This window comes from Phyllobates terribilis, unplaced genomic scaffold (assembly GCF_046119375.1).
Source record: "Phyllobates terribilis strain yellow unplaced genomic scaffold, ASM4611937v1 Scaffold_5__5_contigs__length_657084704, whole genome shotgun sequence".
NCBI lineage: Eukaryota > Metazoa > Chordata > Amphibia > Anura > Dendrobatidae > Phyllobates > Phyllobates terribilis.
This window is the reverse complement of record NW_027362765.1, coordinates 217,215,033-217,242,319: the sequence shown is the minus strand read 5'-3', so window position 1 is coordinate 217,242,319 and position 27,287 is coordinate 217,215,033. Positions and strand designations below refer to the sequence as shown.

The 27,287-nt window shown below is 45.1% G+C and overlaps 1 protein-coding gene across 5 annotated transcripts in view; it reads right to left on the bottom strand.

The window, feature by feature from the left end:
• Positions 1 to 696: 696 nt before the first annotated feature.
• The window catches only part of ARHGAP40 (Rho GTPase activating protein 40), a 151,580-nt gene continuing 124,989 nt past the window's right edge, over positions 697 to 27,287 (bottom strand). For all 5 annotated transcript variants that reach the window (XM_073683794.1, XM_073683795.1, XM_073683796.1 and 2 more), the window contains exons 6-15: positions 24,463 to 24,628; positions 24,195 to 24,286; positions 22,528 to 22,605; positions 17,394 to 17,553; positions 15,894 to 15,976; positions 15,097 to 15,303; positions 13,196 to 13,330; positions 12,364 to 12,524; positions 3,439 to 3,494; positions 697 to 1,358 (exon numbers count right to left, since the gene is read on the bottom strand). In XM_073683794.1, the coding sequence (XP_073539895.1) occupies positions 1,252 to 1,358; positions 3,439 to 3,494; positions 12,364 to 12,524; positions 13,196 to 13,330; positions 15,097 to 15,303; positions 15,894 to 15,976; positions 17,394 to 17,553; positions 22,528 to 22,605; positions 24,195 to 24,286; positions 24,463 to 24,628 (1,245 nt within the window). In that variant the 3' untranslated portion in view covers positions 697 to 1,251. The remainder of the gene's footprint in view (positions 1,359 to 3,438; positions 3,495 to 12,363; positions 12,525 to 13,195; positions 13,331 to 15,096; positions 15,304 to 15,893; positions 15,977 to 17,393; positions 17,554 to 22,527; positions 22,606 to 24,194; positions 24,287 to 24,462; positions 24,629 to 27,287) is intronic.

Below are 27,287 nucleotides of genomic sequence, written 5' to 3'. Positions count from 1 at the left end.
GATGGAGTTCGGAGGGAGGGAGTATGACGCCAAGTGACAAGTGCTGCTGACATTACAGGGGACAAAATGTCCGACATCAGCAGTCATTCAAAATGGATGGCAGCAAGTGAGCAATGAAGTCCGACAACGTGCTGCATGTAAATGGGAAAATATTCTGCAATATTGTAGAATCTGTAATAGTGAGAGCTATGTATGGGCAGCAATATGGTATTGTTATGGAGGAAACCGTGTCTGCTGATACATAAGATGGGTTTGCTGCCGTAGCTCCAATCTCAGCTCTGTAGTACAGGAAACCGGATCATTACAATTATTATTGTTAGTATTTCCCAAAAATCTAATAATGGAAATAAAGTAAAAAGCAAGAATAGGCCAGTTTAAGGTAGAAATCATATACTTTAAATGCACACAGATGTGATAAAATAGAAATCAGGCAACCAGGAAAAGGGTTAATGCTTGTATACGGTGACACCCCCCCATCATCTCTAATACACCCCCCATTAAAGGCTTTTGTTCCCCAGCAATTCTGGCTCGCGCTGATTTCATAATTACAGTCATTTTGTAGTCGCATACAGCTGCCTGTCCTAATGAACGAGAAGCGGTCTCCTCTCACCAAGGATGATGTATTCATAGAAACCAGGGATGTGAAAAAAGAAAAAAATACAAGATACATACATGGAAAAACACAAAAAAGGAGGCTTTTTTTGTTCTTTTTTTTTTAATAAATGTTCATTATTGTCATGTTTTAATCATTGGATATTAAATACAGATGTAACAAAAACTTGATGTAAAAAATAATAACAGACTAGCTCGATATCAACATATAGAACGAACATACATCATGGCACATACACGAGGAGACAGAAGGTCTAAAAAACTGCATACAAAATACAAAAGGGAGGAAAAGCGCCGTCTGGTGGAGAAGAAGTGCAACTTCATCACTTCATTCATCCAAATTTAACCGTTCACATTTTAGAGTTACCGAGGAATATTTCCACGTAAATGTTTGAAGCGTGGCAGTGATAAAAGTATCCATTACTTTTGATATGATATAAATGCATACATGGTCCCATGATCACGCTAAGAGATGCGTTCCTAGGAATGCCAACACGTGGCAGAGAATCTTATATACACAGCCATGGAGGCAATTTATGTAGAACCCTGCTAGATTAGACTCCAAGTCTTTAAGTGGATGGCTCCATCTCTCCTGGGCTCGGCTGTGCCAGTTACCATTTCCAAAGCACTAACCGGCCCCTATAAAGTAGGTGTTGTTGGAGGGCTTGGTTTAATCACCCATTCTCCATTTGGATTGGCATTGTACAAGTCCAATAAATAGGTATCAGGATCCAAGCAGTGTTCACCTAAGTAGAAAGACATTAGATATGTTACAGCTTCCCATTAACTCGAAATGTACAAAGCCTAAAGCAAACAATAAACATTAGATTTTAGTTGGCAGATCCTGCAGATATTGTGGCAATCTGCAGACAATCTAGTGCCGGTGTCGCCTCCCTGTCATTCACAGGAAACAATAATACAAAAGGTTGGATATTCAATTTTAAGATTTTGGTTTTACAAAAATGGTTTAAATGGTTTATCCAGAAAAGGAGGGCAAGGTGGCTTCTAAAGAGTAAATCTACTAGAAGAGGAAATTGCTGCTTAAAGAAAGATTAATATACAATGGAGGACATATGTAGCTGCTTGAAAAGAGTTTATCTGAACCCCTCACTACATACACACAAGGCTAAGAGCAGACACATCGAATAGCTGTGACAGGTTTTCCCTTTGTAACTCCTTGTATACTCATCCTCCTCCTGCTGCTCCATAATACACTGGATTCCATCTTACATGGCTTCATACATCACTGTATCTAGCACATCAGCAGCACAAATCTCCCCTGTGATTACACACAGTCAAACCAGTGGGCTTGTGCCATTTACACTGGCATAACCACTGAGCCCAATCATTGGCTGCAGCGGTCATATGCATTGATGTTGTGACATTAATGCTGGAGTCTCTAAAAGATGACTGGAGCAAGGGATAGGTGTCGCAGGGCAGGGGGAGTAATAGTTGAGTTTATTATTTCACCCAAGCGGATAGGAATAAAAATATATCCTTGTAAACCCCTTTACTTCTGGAACAGCACATGCTATTTTGTGGAAGTTTTTGATGCAGTTTTTAAGTCACAACTCTTCAGCTATCTGCTTGGCTCCAAAACAAAAAGTTACGTGCACAATTGACGTGCCCCCTGGGCTGTGTGTGTAGGGGAATACCCGGAGCCGGACCTCAGAGAGATGCTGGGGGTTGTAGTCTTCGTGGCGGTGACCCGGTCCGTGCCCAGGGCGGTCAAACCAGAGGGGATAATCTATTCGTTCTGAATGTCCGACTACACCACCCGTGGATTGCGGTCAGAGTGAACCGCCGCTGCAGTGCAGACCGCTGAGGCTGGTGTCGTGGGCACAGCAGAGTGTAATATAACTCCCCATGGGCGGAGTATAGCCTCAGGGCAGCAAGTGGGGATGTTGGGAGTGATGGTGCGCGGGAGTAATGACTCAGTCTCTGTAATGCAGTTCAGGATCTTTACTCACAGTTCTTTATCCAAGTTACTTCAGCTGGTCATAACGTCCCGCGTCGCATTGTGCTCACCAGGTAAGGGGCTCGGCCAAATCCCAGATAACTTTGGAGCGCTTCACAGGACCCCCTTTGTGTGTCCTTCCTCTGGCCTGTCATACCCCACCAGTGACCACGCTTATGTCCGGCTGCCTCGGGCCTTGGCGGGTAAACGTTGGCCTCCGTTTCCCTGACCCTATGTGGTGCCTTCCTAACGGGTATGGCAAGGGGCTGCGCCACATAAAATGTCACAGCCTCCGGTTTCTAGCTTGCGGGGATCGGTCTCCCCCTTTGGCCTGACCCCTCCACGCAGGTAGAGTCGGGCGTGTGGTGGCTTCCAGCCGGTCCACACCCCTGGGGTCCCTTCGTTCCTTTTCCTGGAGTCTTCTCCGCTCCTCTTCCTTCCTCTTCCTCTCCAGTCTTGGGCCTCAGTTACTAGGCCCGCCTCTGGAGCAGAGCCTCTGCTCCCGGTCACTTCTCCTCAGACTCAACACTGATCTAAGATGGTGCCCACCTTTTATACCTCCCTCTAGGTGCACCCAGGAACTTCCTCCCTGCTCCTGCACTACAGGGTTCCCCCTTCCTCGGTGTTCCCTCCCCCCACTCCAGCCAGGGACAGGGACTGTCGTGCTCTGTTTGGAGCATATCGGTCGCCCTGCCCCCCGGAAATGTGGTGTAATGCATGCAGGTGTCGGGGTCCTGATCCACACTCCATCCTTACCTGAGAGTGAGATATAGCACATCTGGATGAGATGCAGTACCTCTGTAGCAACCGAGCCCTCGTGGTGCCACACAATTCTAGCCAAAATGAGTGATAAGCTGGAAAATACTTACCAATATTTCCTCCAACTTCATAAAGTTCCAGATTAGAAAATCCAAAGGAACTATTACTAAAAGATTGAGAAGAGAAGACCAGTTAATTCAGGTAGGTAGGGTACAAATAATAGTGAAAAACACGAGCATGATGAACTAGTGATATAAAAATGACTTCTGTAGCTAGACAAAAAAAAAAAAAGAGCTTGATGTAGCATTTGCCTGTTCAATTTGGGGAGACATCTGGCATAGAAACTTAGGCCACTGGACAAATAAACTGCTGCCATGGAAAACTAGAAGATCAGTTTTGTCATCAGCTTTCCTTCAATGATTTTTTGTACTAGAGTAGGAGACATAACTGAAGGATGGGTATATGTAAAGCAGTTATTAAGGGCTCTTTGTAGTCATTCTGGCTAACAGATGACAGACTGCAAAGGGAACCTGTCAGAAGGTTTTTACACCCCAAAGTAATGTCATCACAGTAAAGTACCTGTAATGATGTTTACTTCCATACATTTCTATTACAAATCAGTGTCTGTTATTTTAGTAATCCATGGGAAAATTCTTATGCACAGAGTTTGCTAGTGCTTGGGTTGAACTTCATCTCTCAAGTTATCCAGCATATTTCTTCTCCCTCCAGGTGCCGGCCTCCTGCCAGTGACTGATAGGTCACTCTTCTGTGATCTGCTCCCATGTCCAACATTTTGCGCAGGTACCATAATTCCGGGTGTAGCGCATGCGCGGTAACGTCCTTATGACATTGCAAGATCCGGAAGATCCATATTACTGCACATGTGTAGCCTCCAGTATGATGGCACCTGCATGAAAATGTAAGCCGGGCGAAAAGGTCACGTTACTTAACCCCTTCACGCTGGAGCCTGCTTTCACCTTCCTGACCAGGCCAAATTTTACAATTCTGACCAGTGTCACTTTATGAGGTAATAATTCTGGGACTCTTCAACATATCCCATTGATTTTGAGATTGTTTTTTTCGTGATCCATTGTACTCTATGTTAGTGGTAAATTTATGTCAATATTTTTTAGCTCATTTCTGAAAATATCGGAGCTATGAACATGACGTTATGGTGATGAAGGGGCCTGAATAGTATCAAAAGCTTGCAATTTGTTACCATTTAATGGCTAACTGAAAAGATGGTATCAACTACTGAGGACGGCGAAAATTTAGCAATTTTGAAAATGTAAAGTTTTTATGCCCTTAAACCAGATCGTTTTATCACACAAAATAGTTAATAAATAACATTTGCCACATGTCTACTTTACATCAACATCATTTTTTTAAACATATTTTTTTTTTTTTGTGAGGAAGTTAGAAGGGTTAAAAGTTTATCAGCAATTTCTTGCTATTCCAACAAAATTTACAAAACCAAGTTTTGTTTTTTTTTAAAGGAGCCACGTCACATTTGAAGTGACATTGAGGGGCCTTTATGACAGAAATTACAGAAAAGTGATACCATTTTAAAACCTGCACTCCTCAAAGTGCTCAAAACCACATTCAGAAAGTTTATTAAAGCAATGTGGAAAAAAAAACATTTTTCTTTTTCCCACAAAAATGTTGCTTTAGCCCCAAATTTTGCATTTTCACAAGGGTAAAAGGAGAAAACAAATCATGCAATTTGTTGTGAAATTTTCCCATATGTGGTGGAAAACGACTGTTTGGGCACAGGGTGGGGCTCAGAAGGGAAGGAGCGCCATTTGACTTTTGGAGTGCAAAACTGGTTGAAATCGATAGCGGACGCCATGTTGTGTTTGGAGAGCCCCTGATGTGCCTAAACAGTGGAAACCCCATACAAGTGACCACATTTTGGAAACTACACCCCCAAAGGAAGGGGTGCACCTTGAACCACAGGTGCTTCACAGAATATTATAAAGATGTTAAGCCATGAAAATTAAAAATACATTTTTTCTACAAAAATGTTGCTTCAGCCACAAATTTATCATTTTCACAAGGGTAACAGAAGATAGTGGACCATACAATTTGTGGTGCAATTTCTCCTGAGTACACAGATACCCCATATGTAGTGAAAAGCTAATGAATGGGCACACGGCAGGGCTCTGAAGGGAAGTAGCGATAATTTTGGAGCACAATTTTGGCTAGAATAGATTGCAGATGCCATGTCACATTTGAAGAGCCCCAGATATGCCAAAACAGCAGAAACCCGCACAAGTGACCCCATTTTGGAAACTACTCCTCTTGTGGAATTCACCTAGGGATGTACTGAGCATTTTAAACCCTCAGGCAATTCACAGAATTGTATAACATTGGGCTGAGTAAATGGAAAATTACCATTTTTTTCACTAAAATGTTGTTTTGGCCACAAATTTTTAATTTTAAAAAATAATAATAGGAAATCATGGACCTGACAGTTTATTGTGCAATTTCTCCTGAGTGCGCCAATACCCTACATGTAATCGGGAACTACTTTTCAGGCACAGTAGAAGGCTCAGATTTCTAGGCGCGCCATATTATAGTGCAGATTTTACAGTTATGGTTTGCAGGTGCCATGACCCACTGGAAGAGCCCCTGATGTGCCAGAACAACAGAACCCTCATAAGTGACCCCATTTTACAAACTACAATGTTTAACGAATTCATTTAAGCGTGAAGTGATCATATTGACACCAGGAGTGTGGCACACAATTTTATACCATTGGGCAGTGAAGAAACACCAAGGTTACTTACCGGTAGCCGGTTTTTCCTGAACCCATGACAGCACACCTTGAGAGAGGGATCCGCCCCACCAAGGACAGGAAACAGTCTGAAATAAAAGGGCGGTACCTCTCCCTCGCTTCAGTTGGATTACAGAGCATTGAGAGGACCTCCAGAAAAGGATAGAGATTAGAGAGAGAAACTACGGGTGCTGTCATGGGTTCAGGAAAAACAGGCTACCGGTAAGTAACCTTGGTGTTTTCCCCTCACCCATGACAGCACACCTTGAGAGAATTTTGGAGAATATGAGCATCCTAGGGAGGGACCACCACCTGAAGCACCCTTCTCCCAAAGATGAGGTCAGAGGAGGATAGATCCAAACTATAGGGCTTGTAGAAGGTGGATGGTGCAGACCAAGTAGCAGCTTTACATATCTGGTCAATTGAGACATCTGCTCTCTCGGCCCAGGAGGTTGCGACACCTCTGGTGGAATGAGCTTTAATACCGTCCGGTGCCGGAACACCTGTAAATATGTAAGCTAGACAAATGGCCTCCCTAAGCCACCTGGAAAGTGTTCCCTTTGACACCCTGTGACCTTTCCTACTCCCCTGAAAGGCCAGAAACCAGGAGCGGTCCTTCCTCCACTGACTAGTCATGTCTATGTACTGTAGTAAAGCCCTTCTAACATCTAGATTGTGGAATCTAACCTCCCTGGGGTTTTTTGGGTTACTGCAGAATGAGGGAAGCATAATCTCTTGATTACAGTGGAACCTGGAAACTACTTTCGGAAGGTATGCTGGATCTGTACGTAGGACGACCCGGTCATCATGAATTTGGGTGTATGGGGGGGGGGGGGATCAACAGAAAGGGCCTGCAGGTCACTCACCCTACGGGCCGATGTTAGGGCTACCAGGAGTATGGTTTTGAGGATGAGGAACTTTGGAGAGATAACCTGCAGGGGTTCAAATGGGTCGCCAGAGAGTGCGTTTAAAACCAAATTCAGGTCCCAGGGAGGGACTCAGAGCTCGAACTGGCTTAGCTCTGGTACAGGATTTAATGAATCTAGAGACCCACGTGTCTCAGGTTGCAATTATAGAGCGCCCCTAGGGGGGACACCTGAACATTAAGTGTTCCCGTAGCTAACCCCAGGTCACATCCCTTCTGTAAAAACTCTAGGACATCTTTAATTGGAGGTTTATCCGACAACGGGGAGTCTATAAAACCCAGGAATTTCCCCAGATTCTGCTATAAATCTTAGCTGTTATGGGATTCCTACTACCCAATAGGCCTGGTGAAAACCCCCTATTGTTCAGTAACAACCTCTCAAATTCCAAGCCGCCAGATGGAAACCTTTGGCTTGTGCATGGAACATCGGTCCCTGGATGAGAAGGTCCGGCCTGTCCGGCAGAACCCAGGGATCCGAGACAGACATTAGGCGAAGCAGGGAGAACCAGGGTCTTTTTGGCCAAAATGGGGGCTATTAGAATTATCCTTGCCCCCTCCTCCCGAATTTTCCTCACAACTGCCGGGATCATTACTATCGGTGGAAATGCGTAGGCCTTCCTGAACTTCCAGGGTATGTGGAGAGCGTCTACAGCATAGGGATTCTCTGTTGGATCTAGTGAACCGAATCTCTCCACCTTCCTGTTCACCCTGGTGGCGAACAAATCTATGTCCGTTAACCCCCATAGCTGGATAATCTGTTGGAAGACTATTGGGTTTAGAGCCCACTCTCCCTGTCTTAAAGTGTGGCGACTGAGGAAATCTGCTTTTGAATTTTCTACCCCCCAGATGTAAAGAGCACTGAGGGATGGGAGTTGCTGTTCTGCTAGATGCAGGATCCTGTTTGCCACTACCATCAGGAAGCGTGATCTTGTTCCTCCCTGGTGATTTATATAAGCTACTGTCGTCCCATTGTCGGACCTGATCTGGACATGGCGACCCTGTATGTGGGGAAGGAAGCCTATCAGGGATTTCTCCACTGCCAAAAGCTCTTTTAGGTTCGATGATGTCCCTATCTCATGACGTAGCCAGAGCCCCTGAACCGAGAGATCTGCTAGATGACGACCCCCCCCCCCCAGCCGGAGCCACTTGCATCTGTTGTAATTGTATGGTCGACTGGTCTGGACCACTGCAAGCCTGAGGTCAGATTCTCCCTGTTTATCCACCATGAGAGGGAGTCTACCATCTCCAAGGAAAGAGATAGTCTTTTTTGTAAATGTCCGTTGAAGGATTTTTGTGCTGACAGGACCTCCCACTGAAGAAGCCTCATATGACCTTGAGCCCATTTGACTGCCGGGAGACAGGACGTCAAGGAGCCCAGTAGGGACATGACTGGAGACTTTATGGCCCTTGAGACCAGGCCGATTATTTTGCAAACCTTGTCTTCCGGGAGGAAGCAGGCTTGGAGTTGGAAATTTAGGGTCAAGCCCAGAAAGATCTGAGTCATTGAGGGGGATAGTTTTGATTTTTGAATATTTATCAACCATCCTAGCTGATGTAAGGCTGTCCTGACCTCTAAAAGTTGAGAGGAGCAGTGGTCCTCCGATTTCCCTATTACAAGAAAGTCGTCCAGGTAGGGAACGATCACCACGTTTTTGATTCGGAGAAAAGATGTCACCTCCACTATAACCTTTGTAAACACTCTCGGTGCTATCGAGAGACCAAAAGGTAGGGCAGTAAACTGGAAATGTCTTAATTCCCCTTGGATGAATAGGGCTACCCTTAGGTACTTCTGGTAGTCTGGATGGATTGGGACGTGATAATAGGCATCTTTTAAGTCGATAACTGCCATGAAACAATTGTGGTTTAGGAGTTTTACTGCAGAGTTCACCGATTCCATTTTGAAAGTTTGGTTCTCTATCAGCTGATTTAGACTTTTGAGGTTGATAATGATCCTTAAGGACCCATTTGTTTTTTTTAGCACAAATAGGGGGGAATAAAATCCCCTTTCCCATTGAGAACCTGGAACTTCATGAAGGACCTGCTTGTTGACTAAATCTAGCACCTCCGACTCTAGGGCTATCTGCTCCCCCCTGGACTTCCTCCTGGAGGTGATCATGAAGGTTCGGTGGGGCACTTGACTGAAGCGTATCTTTATGATACTCAACACCCAGGAATTTGAAGTAATGGCTTCCCAAGCTGGGATAAAATGGGAAAGCCTTCCCCCGACCTCTAGCCCTGCGTCATTGGGGAGATTTTTTGGTACTGGAGGATGGCCCCCCAAACATGTAACCAGAGTCTTTTTTAGATCTGGGCTCCCATCTTTTCCTTTCTCCCAGAGAGCGACCCCGGTTAAATCTTTTCCTCCAAAAGTAGGACCTTTTTGGGTCCCCCGTGAACCCTGGGAAACCTCTCTTCCTGTCGCCAGCCTTCTCCAAAAGCTCATCCAGTTTTTGGCCAAACAAGAGTTTACCATCACAAGGAAGGGAACAAAGTGTATGTTTAGACTGCAGGTCTCCTGGGCAACTCTTGAGCCACAGGGCTCGTCTGGCAGTGTTAGATAAGTTAGCAGACCTGTCAGCGAGTTTAACCGAATACGCTGAGGAGTCGGCAGGGAATGCGGACGCTGCCTGTAGTAAAGGTAGATTGGAGAGGATTTTATCTCTGGATATCTCTGGATATCTTTTTTTCCTTGAGCTGGTCTTCTAATTGTTGAAGCCACACTATGAGTGACCTAGCGACATAAGTGCCTGCTACCGCTGGTTTCAGGCCCCCTGCAGCCGCTTCCCAGGTGTGACGCAGGAAGGAATCTGCCTTCTTATCTAGAGCATCCTTTAGACTGCCCGAATCTTCCAGGGGTAGGGACGATTTTTTTGGATGATCGGGCAACAGACCCGTCAACTTTAGGAATTTTATCCCAGGACCCAGAGACACTATCCTCAAAGCGGTACCTTCTTTTAGAGGATGAGGGCAACACTCCCGATTTCTCAGGCTTCCTCCATTCCCGGTCTATAAGGGTCTGAATTTTAGGATTCACTGGAAAGGAGCGTCTCTTTTTTTCCACCAGGCCTGCGAACATAATGTCTTCCTGGGACCAGGCTGCCTTCACCTCCCTCAACCCCATGGTAGATCTGACCAACTTGTCCGTATCCTCAAAAGGAAAACAGGGCCTACCACTGTCTGATGAAGAAGAGAATGATGAATCACTGCGGCATGGATCTTCTGACTGGGAGGATGAATCATAGTCAGAGGAGATATCCATATGGGATCTCTTTTTCCCCTTAAGTAAGCCTTTTAGGGAATCTTGAACCTCTGTACGGATTACAGACCTCAAATTAGAAGCAAACTCCGGGGTGCTCTCCGCTATGGTTTGGTCAATACAGCTAGCACAAAGCTGTTTCTGCCAATCTATGGAAAGGGGGACTTCACAAACCCTGTGCTTCTGTTTGGCGCTACTCTTCTTAGGTTCCTAAGGAATGAAGCACATAATAACTTTCCATTACTATTAAGTGACATTCACAAACATCACTCACCCCTGAAGTCACAAAAGGGTACCGGATTTGGAGGCTGTGGCGGGACATAAGATGAATCCCTTCCGGATGGCCCTGAAGCGTCCGACACCTTACTTCTTCTGCTGCCGCAACGGTTGCTGGAGCGGCTGTCCGTGTGAGAGGCGTCAGACTGCTTCTTCCGCTGGCATTGTTGAGATGGAGGGGTCAGCTGCTGCTGCTCCTGGCTGTCCTGGCCTGCCATAGCTGCCATACTACAAGCATGAATATAGGCAGCGTTTGACCAGGACAACCCCCCCACCTTAAATAGGGCACATCCGGAACCTCCTCCGGATCAGGTGTCCTCCCCCGTCCTGACGCCCGCCGGCCGAGGTTTCAAAAGCCGGCCAGCAAGCGCTTACAGGGCGCCGCCATGATGGATCCGGGTGCCGCCCCCTGACGTCATCGGGCACGCTTCTTCCAGTGTGCACCGCGCCGTGACGTCAGGCGCGTCACACCCGGAAGGCTCCGCTCCCGGGGTGCGGCCAGCCAGGAGCCTGCTGCTGCTGCAGGGAGAGGACAGCGCAGCAGTCTGCGGGGAGCCGGAGCCCTCCTCACCGCCTGCGCACGCTCGGACACGGCTCCAGGGAACCGCGGACAGCGCTTCTGGAACCTGGAACCCGATGCACAGGCTGGTGCCCACTCTTCCACACCGGAACAGGCCCAGGTAAGTATGGACATCTTCCTTTCAGACAGGTTCCCATCAAGGACAGGAAACCAACTGAAGCGAGGGAGAGGTACCGCCCTTTTATTTCAGATGGTTTCCTGTCCTTGGTGGGGCGGATCCCTCTCTCAAGGTGTGCTGTCATGGGTGAGGGGAAAAAAATAATTACCTTTTTGCCACAAAAATGTTGTTTTAGCCCCAGATTTTACATTTTCAAACAGTGAAATGAGTAAAAATATCAACAAGATTTGTCACAATTTCTGCTGAACGTAGCAATACCCCATATGTGGCTGTACTGTATTGCTTAGCCATACAGCGAGACTCGGGAGGGACGGAGCGCTATTTTACTCTTAGAGAACAAATTATCGCAGAATAGCTTGCAGGCTCCATATACAGTGCTCCTAAGTACCAGAAGAGTAGAATCCACCATCAAGTGACCCCATTTTGTAAATTACACCCCTCTGGGAATGTATCTACAGGTGTAGTGACGATTTTGACTTCATGGGTATTTTCCAGAAACGAGCAGCAATGGATGTTGCTAAGTGAAAATTGTAAATCTGCAATTGCAGTGCCTGTACATTATGCCCAGCTAGTGCCTCTGGAGACACGCACCCGTAAATTAAGCGGGTTCTCATTTCTTCAGAAATACCAAACATGTGGTTTAGGCACAATATTGGACAGTTTTGCTTTTATAAACTGTTTATACTATATAGCAGAATGCAGAGTGAGTTGGCAGTGTAATCCATTCGTGAAATAATTTTACAGCAGAGTTTGTAACTTTTATCTCTTTTTCTGAACCATGTTCTAAGCTTAATTTATGACCCCACTGAACTTTCATGTAATCATAAATCAGCTTAGATGGGTTAAGAAGGGAGAGGATGGCTACAGACCCTGCCTTCAGCACAAGCTCACTGACAGATTCAAAGTTAACTAATTCTGCAGTCCATTCTGTACTGTGATACACAGGTGGTAAAAGTGTAAAAGGTGCACAAGTATAATAACATTTTATTGTAAAAATTATTTTTAGCCAAAAAGATTTACCATTAAAGTAAAAATGTCTAAAATATTTATATACATTTTCAGATAATCTTTACACAAATACTTAGGTAAATATAAGGTTTGTACCATTTGATCAGGCCCATGGTGCTGACCATTTGCCAGCTGCGTTGATTCACATGCTCCTGGAATTTCTTTAGGACATCTGCAGCTTGCGTGCCCTCATTCAGTTGGACAGCCAAGGAGTCCTTCACAAACAGAGATGCTCGTATCTTTACTTGTTTACAGGCCTGACAATAAGGAACAGACAGAAAATAGTGGTTTTATTTTATTAGAATTTGTGAATTTCAAAATTAAAATAGGTCGCTGTAACATGTACTCATTAGTGAAAGACAAAATTGAGAAAATGTTGCATGTGAAGCTATTCCTTCAAGTTGTCTTCTTTCTTCAAAGCATTATGGAATCTACTCAGGTTTTGGCTAGTTCTAGCCATATCTCGGGGAGCAGAATGACTGGTTATCTTAACGATTACCAAAGAAGTTGGTACCCTCAACTCTGGCCTTGGACAAATCTATCTAGTTATGATGTGATGTGACAATGGAATCCTGTGTCCTTTAATATAAGAGTATATTCATATGCAGCAGATTTGTTGCAGAAATGTCTAGCACTGAAAATACATTAAATACATTTGATTGGGGTTATTTCTACAGCATGCACTGTATATGGATTTCTGCAAACCCCATTCAGATTAATAGGATGGTGTCAGAAATTTGGGAACGCCAAAAGACAATACTTGTGGGAGCCATGTTGAAGGCCATGTAGATACTTGGTGCATGCATAAACGACAAATAAAACTGAATATCTTCATTGCACCATGCCAGTAAGTTAACTGACAAAAAAATAAAACGTATGGAAAAAATGTAGCATGAGTCTTTGTCGAGCCCCTGAAACATCTACCCACCTCTGTGTGGTTCTTCTCTGGCCTTTCCTTCTCAATGTTGATTTTACGAAGGAAATTGAGAAGCCGCCGTTCATTGGATCTCTTACTGGTGTTCTCATTCAGCTTTCGGACCTGAGACAGTAAGAAGGTGGGTACCTGAAAAAATATAAATGCAACAGCATAATGGAATGGCACATAAATATCCAAACACTAAACTAAACTACAGTCGGACATAAATCATTTTCAACCTACAGATATTTGATCTTAAATCAATAAGTTGGCACTTACTCTGTGTGACTGCAGACTTATGAATCCCCCCAGAGTACGCACTGTGCACTGCGGGGATTCGCCGGTTTCTGAGCCAAGACTGGAGGATATGTATGAGTTGCACACACTCCCAGCCAGGGCCAGTCTAGTGTGCATGGCCTCTCTCCATATACTTGTATAAAGCAAGGCCCCACCCCGTCAAGTAACGCAGATGTCCAATGGCCATGGCCGACTAGAGGGCAAGACCTCACTCCATACTAGTGTATGGAATTGAGGCCGTGCCCACTGGCCGGGAGTATGTAAAGTCATACATACCCTCCGGTCCCAACGAATCCCCGCAGTGCACACTGCATGTACTGGGGGGATTCATAAGTCTGCAGACTAGTGGACTGGACAACCCCTTTTAACAAAGATAGACCAGAATAGAAATTGCGTTCAAAGCAGCCGCAAACGATTTTTTAGAGAAAGTGAGAGACTATAGGCAAGAAGAAAAGTAGCCACCCTACTTTTCTCAAACATTCAGCCCAAATGATATCGCAAAGATAATACGGCCATACAATACTGCCACATAGAACACAGCCATGTGGTACCCATATAAACTAAGTTCCGAAACAATGACACTACACACAGCTAAATAGTACTGAATGGTTTTGTCACTCTCTGTGGGTTCTCATCAATGGGAGCACCTAGAAAACATGGACTATGGGAATTTGCTTATTTTTAGACCTCCTATAACCCCCATTCTGCATCCATCCCCCTTTTACCCAGTATAAAAACATGGTCCTGGACAGTTTCTTAGCAGAATTTGGGGCTCCTGTGAAATCGAGCCGTAGCACGGTCGTAGTAGAACATAGGATTTTTTTTCTATACACTTTACACTAGTGTACATGTGGCTATAATAGTAATGATGGTGGGATCCAATAATACCGCTAGACTTAAAGGGGGTTTTCCCACAAACAAAAGTTCATTTTAATAAATAGATCTTGGAATAATAATAATTTCCACAAATGGATGTTTTTAAATAAAATGTTCCTGTGCTGAGATAATCTTATAAATGTTCCCCCATGTAATGTCTGTGTCTGACCGTACAGGGACATGGTTTGATCATACCACATCTCCTGGGCAGGGGAGAAAGCAAAAGAGTATACAGACATTACAGTATGGGATCAGAACTGATTCTTTCTTTTGAAGTAAAACATTGTTTAAATACAGGCAGAGAAATGTTTTACCTCTCAAAAAGAATCAGTTGTGATCCCCTCCTGTAATGTCTGTATACTCTTTTGCTTCCTCCCCTGCCCAGGAGATGTGGTATGATCAGACCATGTTCCTGCACGGTCAGACACAGCCATTACACAGTACACAGCAGGGGCACATTTATAAGATTATCTCTGCACAGGAACATTTAAATTTAAACACATCCAATTGTGGAACTTATTATTATTCCAAGATCTATCGATTAAAAAGAACGTCCGCTCATGGGAAAACCCCTTTAATATAAAGGATGTCAATATCTGTGGGCTACCCCAAACATGGCATTGTCTTATATACTTTTATATAGTACGTGAGGCTTCATAAACTTAAGAGAAAAGTCAGTAATATAGATCCACTTATATGAATATGACAGTATACATTCATACACATTAAAGGGAACTCACTGTCCATAACAAGTCTTGGTAGTGTACCATGGCCATGACCAGGCCAGCCACCCCCTCTGCCTGCTGCTTCTCTCCACCTTCGTGGCTCCTGCCACAGCTCCCTCTATAGAGAAAAAGGTTAGGTGCCATGATGGTGGCAATGTTCCACAGCGACATAAGATTACGTTTTTCATGAGAAGCCACTTTACGGAGAAACCCTAGCAATGCCTACAAGTTAGGGGAATAAAAATGGTATGGTTACTAAAGGCAACTGCACAAAAATACATTGTACACCAAAGAAATGACCATTCATTCAAGAGGATGCCACTGGAGAAAAAATTCTGGAACATCTTTGCTCAAATCTTTATATTATTCTGTTCCTCTGCTTTTCCTCCTGAATGTTCATGAATGAATTGACAACTGTATGTTACAATTGTGAAAGAGGTTGTCCAATTGGACAGTGTCAGATTGTCTGGACAGACCCATAAATTGTAACCTTTGTCTGTTTATATACAGTATTTCTAGGAGGAATAACAGAGGAACGGCACAATGGAAGATTTAAGAGAAGATGCTCCAGAAAGGTTACTTCATGAGGAATTACTAATACAGACATGTCAAGAGAGCCGACAGGTCTCCTCATGGTTGAGGAAATTATTTTCATTTTAATGCAATTTTATTTTGAACATGGTAGAAGAAGGTATGTATTTTGTAAACATAAATACAAAATCTATAGAACTTTCAACTAAAGAACTGAGACTGTAATGCTGTCAAGTGAACAGATCAAGGACAGATTGTATCAAAGTATAAAAGAATGCTACCTTTAAGGTGCTGCGGTTTGCCTCTGGAAGCACCAAGATAAGAAGGTTCAGAGCTTGGAGCCTTTGCTTCAAATTAGTGATTTCTACATAAAAAAGACACAACCTATCAGTTTCTCCATTATATAACACAGTAAAACAATAAAAAAAAAAAAACACACACACACACACACACACACACACACACACACACACACACACACACACAGCCAGCAAAGACAATATAGGGCAAATATGCAAGATAAACCAGTTCTCCCATTGTACAATGATGATAATCACAGGTTTTATCATCTTCACACAGCACATATTGTGTATTCTGGAGTTTCTTCACATAAGGGTGCATTCACATAACCATGTGAAATGTCCAAGTGCTCCCCGATTTTTTATCGGACAACACCCAGACCCATTGACTTAAATGGATCTATTCAGACATAGGTGAATCAACAAAACAAATGTGCAGGGTGTAGGTAGTGACATGTTCAATAAAAATGCATATAGATTGTATTACATATTATTAAAAGACATAAAAAATGCCATATATACACACACACACACACACACACACACACACACACACACACACACACACACACACAGAAAAAGGCCGGTGAGCCAAATCAAGAAATTGCATACAAAAATATAGATATATAAATATAAGGCAGAGGAATCTCCTCAGACATAAGAAGGTAATGATAACGTGAAAGAAAATAATCATAGAATACAGGGTAAATATAAATAATAGGGTAACAGTGGACTAAATGTCCATTCTGATTAGAAAACAGATTCCATAAATGCCAAAGTTAGTGGTATAACAGTGGCTCACTCACCATATACCCAAAGTGTGTTTTGCAACTGCTTCATCCTGGGTGGATGTAGTGGTACACTCCAGACAAAGCACTTGAGAAACGCGCATCGGGTATATGGTGGATGAGACACTATTATACCACTTATTTAAGAAAAACGCAGTCAGCTCACCCTGACTTGGACGCTGGCATCGTTTCTCTTCCTGTTAAAACACTAACTTTGACATTTATGGAAACTGTTTTCTTCTCAGAGTGATTTTTGGTACACTGTAACCCCTACAATTTATATTTACCCTGTATTCTATGATGGGTTTCCTTTGACGTTTAACGGCCTTCTGTCTTTTCCTGTGCCTCATAATTAAATAATTATATTTTTCACATGCAATATCTTGATTGGCTGATTGGCTCACCCGCCATTTTCTCCATGTGTCTGTGCATGTTGCCGTTTTTTATATCTCTACCTACGTACATCCTGCACACTTGGTTTTTTGGTTTACCATTTATATATGTGCATTGGGATTAATTCTTTGCTCTGGGCCACTGCCCCTTGGTTTTTATTCAGACATCCGTTAAAATGACACATCCAAGAATGAGATCCTGAAACTCAGTGTATGTCCTATTCTGATCATATTTTGAAGATTAGAATAGGATGCACAAATTTATGAGGGAATATGGGGAGACACAAAAAGGTATAACTTACTCTGTACAGCAGTGAAGGCAGGTAGATATTCAGCAGTAAGCAATGGGGCAGGCAGCTCTCGGAGGAAGAGCTTCAGGAGCCCGGCAGCATCATGTGGATTAACTTCATCCCAGGAGAAGAGGCCAGCATAAAAGTTTTTCTCTAAACGCTGCTGTAAGGACTAAAGGGAACAAAAAAAAAAAAAAAAAAAAATATAGTGAAATTATAATCTAACACGTATAACAATAATACAGTTATGTGGCTTATAAACACATGTATTCACACATTTACTTACACACAAATTAACAGTCATTGAAACAGGCAACCAACCTCATGGAAGTCATTATGGGAAACAGAGGCGTAATGATAGAGAATGGTTTTTAGTCACACCATGGCTCTGAAGCCAAAGGGTACCCAGAAGTTTCCTTTGGCCCATATGAGAAAAACTCCTTTGATAGTTTTGAGCCTAGTTGGATATGTTGCACTTGAGCCCACAAGCTTCAAGTTATCTCACTGATGGGACCACAACTGATCTCATACTTTAGCGCTGTCGGCACTATACTGTTCAGTCTGTAAGGTACACATGGTTCAAGGTGTAGCGCTACGTCTCTAGGCACAAGTGAAACAGGTTCTTTTTGTTAGCTGAATATCCCAAATATTACTACTATGGTGGGAGTGGGAGTATTTTCTCCGTCCCTTTAATGCTGCTTATTGACTATTCATGCATGTCTTTTCCACTTCACCGCCTCCTCTTTTGTGTGGTGGGTGGTTACCTATTATTTTTCAGGTTTTATATTTTATTACTAATTGTCTTTTTAATAATCTTCCTTAGTTTTGTCTGGACTGAGAGGTTTTCTCTTCCCCGCTCGTCTCCCCTATCCTACAGTGTGGGTGCGTTATGGATTGAGTCGTCTGCAGGCAATTCTGCCTGGACGCCTGAAGATGAATACTACTTAAATATTGAATTATGCTTTATGTATTTTGCTGAATTACTACTCTGTCATTATCTCTCCAATTAAGCATATGCACTCACTATGTGTGTTTTGTGTTCCCGTTTGTATCCAGTATTGTGTGTACTGACCAGTAATTGGTTGTTTTCATTGCACTAATTCCTTAACCTCCTCCGGAGCAGTGCGCATGCGCTGCCTCCTCTGGTGGCCGGGCGCGCACCCGGTCGTATACATGACGCCTGCGGGTGCTCGGGCACTTCCAGCGCCGGGTGCCCGCGCATGCGCGGTGCATCTTGACAGCCTGGGTGGGTGCTCGGCACCTGGGCTGGCTGTGCATGGCCGACTTTGAGCATTCGGGAGAGGGAGAAAGACATGCCCCCTTCTTCTGACCATGTGATTGGTCACGTGAGGCCTCAGGGGGCTTAAATAAGGCCCTCTAGTCACTATTAATTACTGCCCCTTGAGAAAGCGGCTGTGTACGCTGCGAAACGAGCGTCAGGGTCCACCACTGTGCCCCTTGTGCTGCCTCTTCCACCCACGGCCCATAGCTACTTACTACTGGTAAGATCATCATAGGATTAAGTAGCCCATTTATATGAAAATTGTTTATGGACGTTCCAGATACACTTATATTGGCATTTGTTAAACGATGGTGATTGTTTACATGCCATACCTGTGCAGCACTTTATAGTTCTATTTTTGCAGCCTATTATGAAATTTCTTGCTAGGGTCTCGTTTTTGGGTTGTGGAGGAATTGGCTGCACATTTGTTGCCGTCAGCTACCAGTGTTTGTTGTTTATATGAAATTTTTGTATTTAGAAATAACATATGTATGTTTTAGCCATTATAACTCCTGTGTCTCCTTTTACATAATCTTTTTATTGTGTGTGTGTGTTATGGTCTGACTCTGGCAAAGTGGAGATTATCACGATGTGTGGGTTGTGCTTACGAAGGAGGAGGTCCGGATCTCATCCTTTCCATAAGCGCAGCCAGAACATCATGATACTCTCCTCCAGATACAGGGCTGCTACTACAGCACATCAGGCTTCTGCAGGTGTTGTGTCTATACTCACTTTTCCAGTGTTAAAGAGGTTGTCTGGTCTAAAACAACAAGTTTGCAGTCACTTTATGTGACTGCAGACTTATGAATCCTCACAGCACACACACTGCGAGTATTCTCTAGTGTCAGCGCCTGGAACGGCGGTCACGTGACCACAAGTATGCGATATGCATACTCCTGGCCAGAATCAAACTGGCCTATTTTCTGGGCGCTCCATGCAAGTGCATTGTGCGAGGCCGGAAACAATCTTGTTGGAATCCGTCAAGAAGTATGCCTATCACGTACTTGCGGTCATATGGCTGCGGTTCCTGGTGCGGACACCGGAGAATACTCAAAGTGCATGGGCTGTGAGGATTCAGAAGTCTGCAGTCACATAAAGTGACTGCAGACTTGTTGCTTTGGACCGGACAACCTCTTTAACACTGGAAAAGTGAGTATGACAGGAGGGAGCCATCTGTGGCGAGTATGGCATGAACTCAACACAGAGGTGTGGGTTGTGGGCCCAAGGAAGCTAGAAGGAGTGGGGCTGAAGAGTCACTGTGTAAGCAGGTCCTGAAACAAGACTAGGCAGACCAGGTCAGGGCACGGGTATTACTGCAGAAGTGAGCTATATATGACGTGCCCAAGGGATGGGGACTCGGCGCCCGGGCCTTGCTGTTTGGTTTTTGGGGGATGCCGCGGTGGCCGGCTCCCGGGGCCGTACCCTGGGGTCACTCTTAAAAGCAAGGAATAATGGGGGGGAAAAGGTGTATGGGAAAGGGGAAAGTTCGTGACGCCACCCGTGGTGTCTGGTGAGACTCACCAGCGCTGCTACAGTCCTCTGAGGCCGGTGATCAGGCACAGAGTGACTGCAGACTTGTTTTATACCAAACACCTACTTTAAGGGTCTTTCAGCAGTGATTGGATGTTTCTGCCACTTTTATAGTACAATTAATTGCAGGGTTTGATACCTCTGCAATGTTTCCATCACACACACCCCAGCAATGTGACCCACATCCTTCTTCTATTCGAGCTAATCACTAGTGATTGGTCATTTGCGAACGAACCAAGACAAAGAGCCGACTCTCTGCTGTGAACGAAGGGAGCCAGTGTGACGCCTCTACTCGTAAAGCCCGTGTTTTACCCTGGGTGTTGGGGGACTCTGTGTCGAGCCCTGTGATGGAGAGGTGGGATGCAGCCGTGGCCCGGGCCCGACCCGTGCTCAGGGCAGTCACAGTTAAAAAAGAGACGGTGCGTGCTTGTCCGGGTTGAGTGGCTAATTAACGACTACGCCACCTGTGGTGCCTGGTGAAGGGACACCAGCACCGCCGCAGTCCGCTGAGGCATGGTGGTATGGCGGCTAAAGTTCTTACTACTCCCCACAGGCGGAGCAGGGCCTCAGGGCAGAGGGACAGGATGGAGGGGGTAGTAGTTGAGGAGAAGGGATCCCGCATCCCGCGGTGTGGCGCAGAAATAACAGTCCGGAGGCCATAGGGGTGAACTTCCAAGGCTTTACTCACTTAGATGGCAGAGGAAGGCGACTCCCTGCTCCCCGCGGAGTCCTGCGGTCACCAGGGACGGGGGTCCGACAACCTCCGAGCAAGTCCAGCATTCAGTCGGGACCCTACACCAGAGTGTTCCTGAACTACAGACCGAATCCTTTCCTGTCCATGTGTGTGCAAATAGGCCGGGACTCCCTCTGAACTCCTCTCAGAACACGGGCACGGGTGGCAGCTCCGCTCCGTCCGATACCCGGTGGGATCCTCTGGGCCTACCGGGCTTTGCTGACCAGGACATAGAGTAGCAAGGTCGGGTGTCGGGGGCCGGTACCCCTTTTGCAGCTGGAGTCCCTCTGAATATATCAGCATGGCGAGGACAGGTGGCGTACACCGCTCTGTCTGCATCCTGCCTGGGATCCATTTGCTGTGGAGCCACACTCTCAAGCTCCGGGCCTTCTTGATCCTGGTCCTTGGCCGGGTTGAGACATTCCTGGTCTGTAACCTAACTCTCGTCCCAAGGCCAGGGTACGAGGGCTGTGTCACTTGCCGGTGCAGGCCCACACAGGATCTGCGCTCCCGGAGGGAGGTCACATTACACACAGTAGTTTGACAGCAACCAAGACCAAGATCAAAGATGGCTTTCTATTAAATATGAAATCTAAGGTGTAACTAACTTGTAAGTCCTCCACCCTCACCCACTAACTGGTTCCCCCCCTCACTCTTGGTTCCCCAGTCTCCTTGTAACCAGGGGAGCAGCACCTAGTGAATACTTGCCCCCTCTGGTGGAGAAGTGTGGTGTTGGATGCAAAAGGCTAGGTCACTACCATCACACTGGCCTTACCTCAGAGGAGGAACACTACACTCCATTAAAGAAGTGCAGCATCCCTGTGGCGGTTGAACCCTCAGGGGCGCCACACCAGCACCCCAGTGAGAGACACTAAATTCCCTTAATGGCTCTCACCAAGTCTAAAACCTTGTCCACTCATCAATTTAATTGGTCGGCTGCAAGTGGGCATGGTTTTGACCGCATTAATGTCATCTTAAAATATGTGTTCACTTGGGGTGAACACATACTTAATATATTATTATACCACATCACAGTCATCATACTATCTTCAGGAGGGGTTTCTTCATCTGCCATACTCTTACAGGTCCATATTCCTTATAAGAAGAGACATCTTGCAGTGCACATGAACATAACCAGTCCATGGCAGATCCACCACTGACTACTAAACTAAAGCTTCATGATCAGCTTTACTAATGTGACTTAATTACATGAGTCTGTAGCCAGGAAAAATATCAGAAATCTAGATTTATTGAACATCATCTCAATCTCTGCTACAAAGTAAATGAAAATAGTTTATACTTTTACACTCGCTCAGGGTGGTCTGAACCAGGAGAGTTAGGCTACATCTCGGCCTCTGTTCCAAGAGGCAGCCAGTTATGGTATTTGCCTACACAAATAGGATGCTTCTAAGACAGATGGTGAAATACGGATTCAAGTGGACATACCACCATGTGCACATCGGTGGAATAACACAGACACCATACATGGAAGGGAACATTAAATTTAACAATGGAACTATGAAACATTCCATTATAAGAGCAAAAGTGAACTGAGATTTAGTGCCAACCTTATGTACTGGATCATCAGAAAGATTCTTTACCTTCATTCGTGCCTGTGACCCGCAGATTCTTAAAATGCCCTGAAGCTCCAGACCATTCTTTTCTAGACAAGTCAGAATCTACCAAACAAAATATAGTAATAGCTATATTACATGTGATAACCACAGATCATGATTAATACATACAACCTAATATTGAGCTCCATTGTTAAAGAAGGAGAATCATGTCAAACATCAAAATTGTCTTTGAGAAAAACGTATTGGTTCCAACAGATGTCCAAATATAATGATATATTGTATATACATGAGTATCAGTCAGGAGAATTATATATATATATATTTTTATTATTATTTTTTTTTTTTAACAAATACTTTGTTCATTATACACTTCTACATGTAGCTATGCAATGTATTCTTTGTAAAGGGAATCTGTCAGCAGGTTTATGCAATGTAATTGAGAGCTGCATGATGTAGGTACAGGGACCCTGAGACCAGCAAAGTGTCAATTGCTGATCTAGTTGCTCTTATTTTGATACAATGACTGGTTTATCTGCTGCAGATCTATCAGCTCTATGAATGCTGAGCTCTTTATAACCCCACCCGCACCACTGTATAGGCAGAAAGTTGACAGTTTACACATTAAGCTGTTAATCAATGCTGTGGACAGGGTTACGCACACCATATACAGTGTGAGCCCCTATACAGTCCACCTATATACAGTATGAACCCCCACATAACCTCCTTGTATAAAGTATGAGCCCCCATATAGCCTCCTATATACAGTATGCACTCCCACGTAGCCCCTATATACATGCACACATCCCATACACATGAAAAAAAAAAAACATACTCACCTCACTCCTGTTCTCCCAGAGCTGAGCTCCGATCTCTGGTGCACTGACTATCCGCATAGCAGACGCGATAAAGCGACGTCATCTCGTCTGTTCTCTCACACGCTGATTAGTGGAAGAAGGAGTTGCTTACATCCAGAGGATGTGGATACTGGTGACAGCGGACAGGAGTGGACAGATGGCGAGCAAGGACACAGTACAGCCTGTGGACCACGGTTTCAGCCCTTTGGCTGTCTCGGTCCACGGTCCGGACTGGAATAGCCAGAGGGCCGGATGTGGCCTGCGGGCCTCAATTTTGTCCAGCTCTGCCTCAAGTGATAATCTCACGATGATAAAAGTGATTTTTATCAAAACCCCAGAAAGAAGCACAGTAAGTGACACATCACCGGAATAGGGGGCTCTGTCTTTACATTATGCTGCTCTCACATTATGTAGCAAAAAATTCCCTTTAAAAAGTTGTGCATGTGGAGGTTACTATTTATGTGTAGTAGCACTTTCCAATTGACAAAAAAGATTCAAGAGCTTTAAATGGATGTAATAAACTTTAAGCCATCATACACAGAGGGAAGGAGAGAAAACGAGAGGGTGTATTCTTGTATCTAAGTTGTGTAGCTAAAGCTCCAAATTAACAGATTTTGGCTCCTTTCATTTAGCAATGCGGTGTGCTGAATTTCAGAAGAACGAGCAGCTCTAAGGCACTAATTTAAGGGCGGAAATACCACTGGGGCAACCTGAAGTCACACAAAGGCCCAAAAGGTAAGGGGGCCACTTCCACCATAAAGTTAATAAAGACAAGATATAGGCAACTTCACAATTTTCATAAAAAAAAAGCCTGAAATAACATAGCTCAATCCTTACCGCCTGCAGGATAAGTGGGACCTGTGTGTTGGTTACCAGCTTTCGATCTTGTTCCAGTAGAGAGGTGAGAGATACTCCAAATAACCGACTCTCTAAAATAAACAAAAGCTCACATTGTAAACTTTAGGAGGGACACAGAAATTTCTCTCTACACTGGTACTGAATGATTTCATGAAGATAATGAACAAGTCTTCTAAACGTCATCACAATAGATCTATCAGTTCCATTATATTGTACATGACCGATGGAAGTACAGGCAGATACTGACCTGTAGGCCTACGCTTGGATGCTTTATTCCTCTTTAGATCCAGTTCTAAAACATCACAAAGTGCAGTCAGTTCAATGAGAGCAAATGCGGGCACTTGCTTCATGTCAAGAGAGGACAAGTCAGAAACCCGGGTGACACCAAGTCTTCCCTTTTGTAACTGAAAATGCTGCAGAACAAGAGACAAAATAGAGTAAGAAACACGTCCAAAACCTGTATTACCAATGAAAAACCATTGGACTCCATTAGTAATAACTGAATTCTCACTTTATTATTTTTTATATTTCTCCACTAAACATTGGGGGGTCTAGAGCACAGTGCTCCATCCATCCACTTGGGCACTGTACTCCACCCATGGCACACGCTCTGGCATTTCAGAGAAAATATACTTTGTAAATCTCAAGGTAGGGAGACAAACACATCCAGAAGTGTTGGGAAGAGCCGACTGGGGGTGGCGCTGGACTAGTCTGGTCTTCGGCTATTGTTCCTGACCGGATTTTCAAAGTATATTTTCTCTGAAATGCTCCTCCAATAATATTCCTCACACAGCCAGGCTGTGATTGATTTATGCTGTACATGGTTTATGCAGCATGAATCATCTGACCTTATCATTGTCCAATATTTTAAACAAGATGAAGTTTCCATGTAAATTTAAACTATACATTATTTGCTTACTGTGGGGTAAGAAAGGTGCAGGCTCTTTACCAACGCTTGACAAAATGGAGACACTGTGCCTACAAAACAGCATCTTAAGGCCTCATTCACACATCAGATTTTTTCACGCACGAGAAAAAAGTACCAGAGCGCGGAATGAAGATCGTCCGATTTTCTCGTACGTGGAGAAACATAAATAAAATTCTTCACCTTCTCCATTCTGAGAATACGTGAAAATCATACCACACTTGAATGTGATCCGAGAGTGGATCCATTTTTTCTCAGATCCATTGACTGGCATTGCCAAGTTTGATCCAACCCTCGGATCAAAAATCTGACATGTCTCCAATATTTGCCGCAGACTACTTGGTCTGAGGAAAAAATGCAGACATGAGAATAGTCCCATAGAATATCATGGGTACGAGTGCTATTTGTGAAAAACACGAATAGCACTCCTATGCAAAAATCGGACATCTGAATGAGGCCCAAGAGGTACTGTGTCATCAGAAAATGACCTATTGTTTAAATCTAATTAGTGTGTTAAACGTATTTTTTTTATATTTTTTCTTGCAATTTTTTGCTCCAGTGACAAAATTGGGAAAATTTCTAACTTTTTGTGTGATAAACATTATGTGGAAGAAAAAAAAAATACATGTGACATGAAACCAGATTTAAAAGGGAACCCGTCATGTCCCCAAGTGTTATTAGCCAGGCACATGGCTTTCAGTCAGAGGCGTGCCCGGAGTGCCTACAGTCACCCCTTAGTACACAGTGAGCGGCCGCTATAAGCATGCCCCAGGCACTTTGACCGCTCACTCTTCAGCGCACTTGTGCAGAGCAAGCTGTCAAAGTGCCGGCGCATGCTTATAGGCACCGCTCACAATGCTGTGAGTGATGACAGTACCCCCTCCGTACACTCCGCTATGACTGAAAGCTGGCGGCTCCCAGGAGGAATAAAGTTTATTTTCTCCTGGTAGCTGAACTTTCACTAAGGCAGCCAGACAGCAGTGTAACACTATTAGCCTGCAGATTGACCCTATATCTGCAGGTTAATAGCGTTTGGGGACACGGCAGGTTCTCTACATCAGAGGTCCCCAACCGCCGGTCCGCGGACCAGGACCGGGCCGTTGGGGTTTTTCAGCCGGTCCGCGGGGAGAGGGGGCCCCTCCAGCCTCCAGCAGGGCCGCCAACAGGGCATGACTGCCCTGACTCCAGTATGGGGCCCGGCCGGTAGGAGCCCCCTCGGAGCCCCCCTCTTGTGCGTCTCTCTCCTCATGGGGCCCCCGGCCGCATGCTAAGCGCCGGGTCCGGAACATCTTAGCGCTGCGCTGCTGCGGCAGCACCTTCATGATTCCCCTGACTTCCGGTCATGTGACGGCGCCGTCACATGGCCGGAAGTCAGGAGAACCTGGTGTCAGCGATTTGGACGAGCGCCAGGATTCTGCAGGGATCGCATGGGGGTAAGTATAACAAGTTTTATTTTTTTTTAAATACAATTAACTAGGAGTGGGGGGAATGGGAGATGCACATGGGGGGAGGGGAGAGATGAGAGATGCACATGGGGAGGGGAGAGATGAGAGATCCACATGGGGGGGAGGGGAGAGATGAGAGATGCACATGGGGGAGGGGAGAGATGAGAGATCCACATGGGGGGGAGGGGAGAGATGAGAGATGCACATGGGGGGAGGGGAGAGATGAGAGATGCACATGGGAGGGAGGGGAGAGATGAGAGATGCACGGGGGGGTGAGAGATGCACGGGGGGGTGAGAGATGCACGGGGGGGATGAGAGATGCACGGAGGGGGATGAGAGATGCACGGAGGGGGATGAGAGATGCACGGAGGGGGATGAGAGATGCACGGAGGGGGATGAGAGATGCACGGAGGGGGATGAGAGATGCACGGAGGGGGGTGAGAGATGCACGGAGGGGGGTGAGAGATGCACGGAGGGGGGTGAGCTGCACATGGGGGGGTGAGAGATGCACATGGGGGGGTGAGAGATGCACATGGGGGGGTGAGAGATGCACATGGGGGGGTGAGAGATGCACATGGGGGGGTGAGAGATGCACATGGGGGGGTGAGAGATGCACATGGGGGGGTGAGAGATGCACATGGGGGGTGAGAGATGCACATGGGGGGGTTATGTTTACATAACTTTGTTGCCTTATGAAGGGCG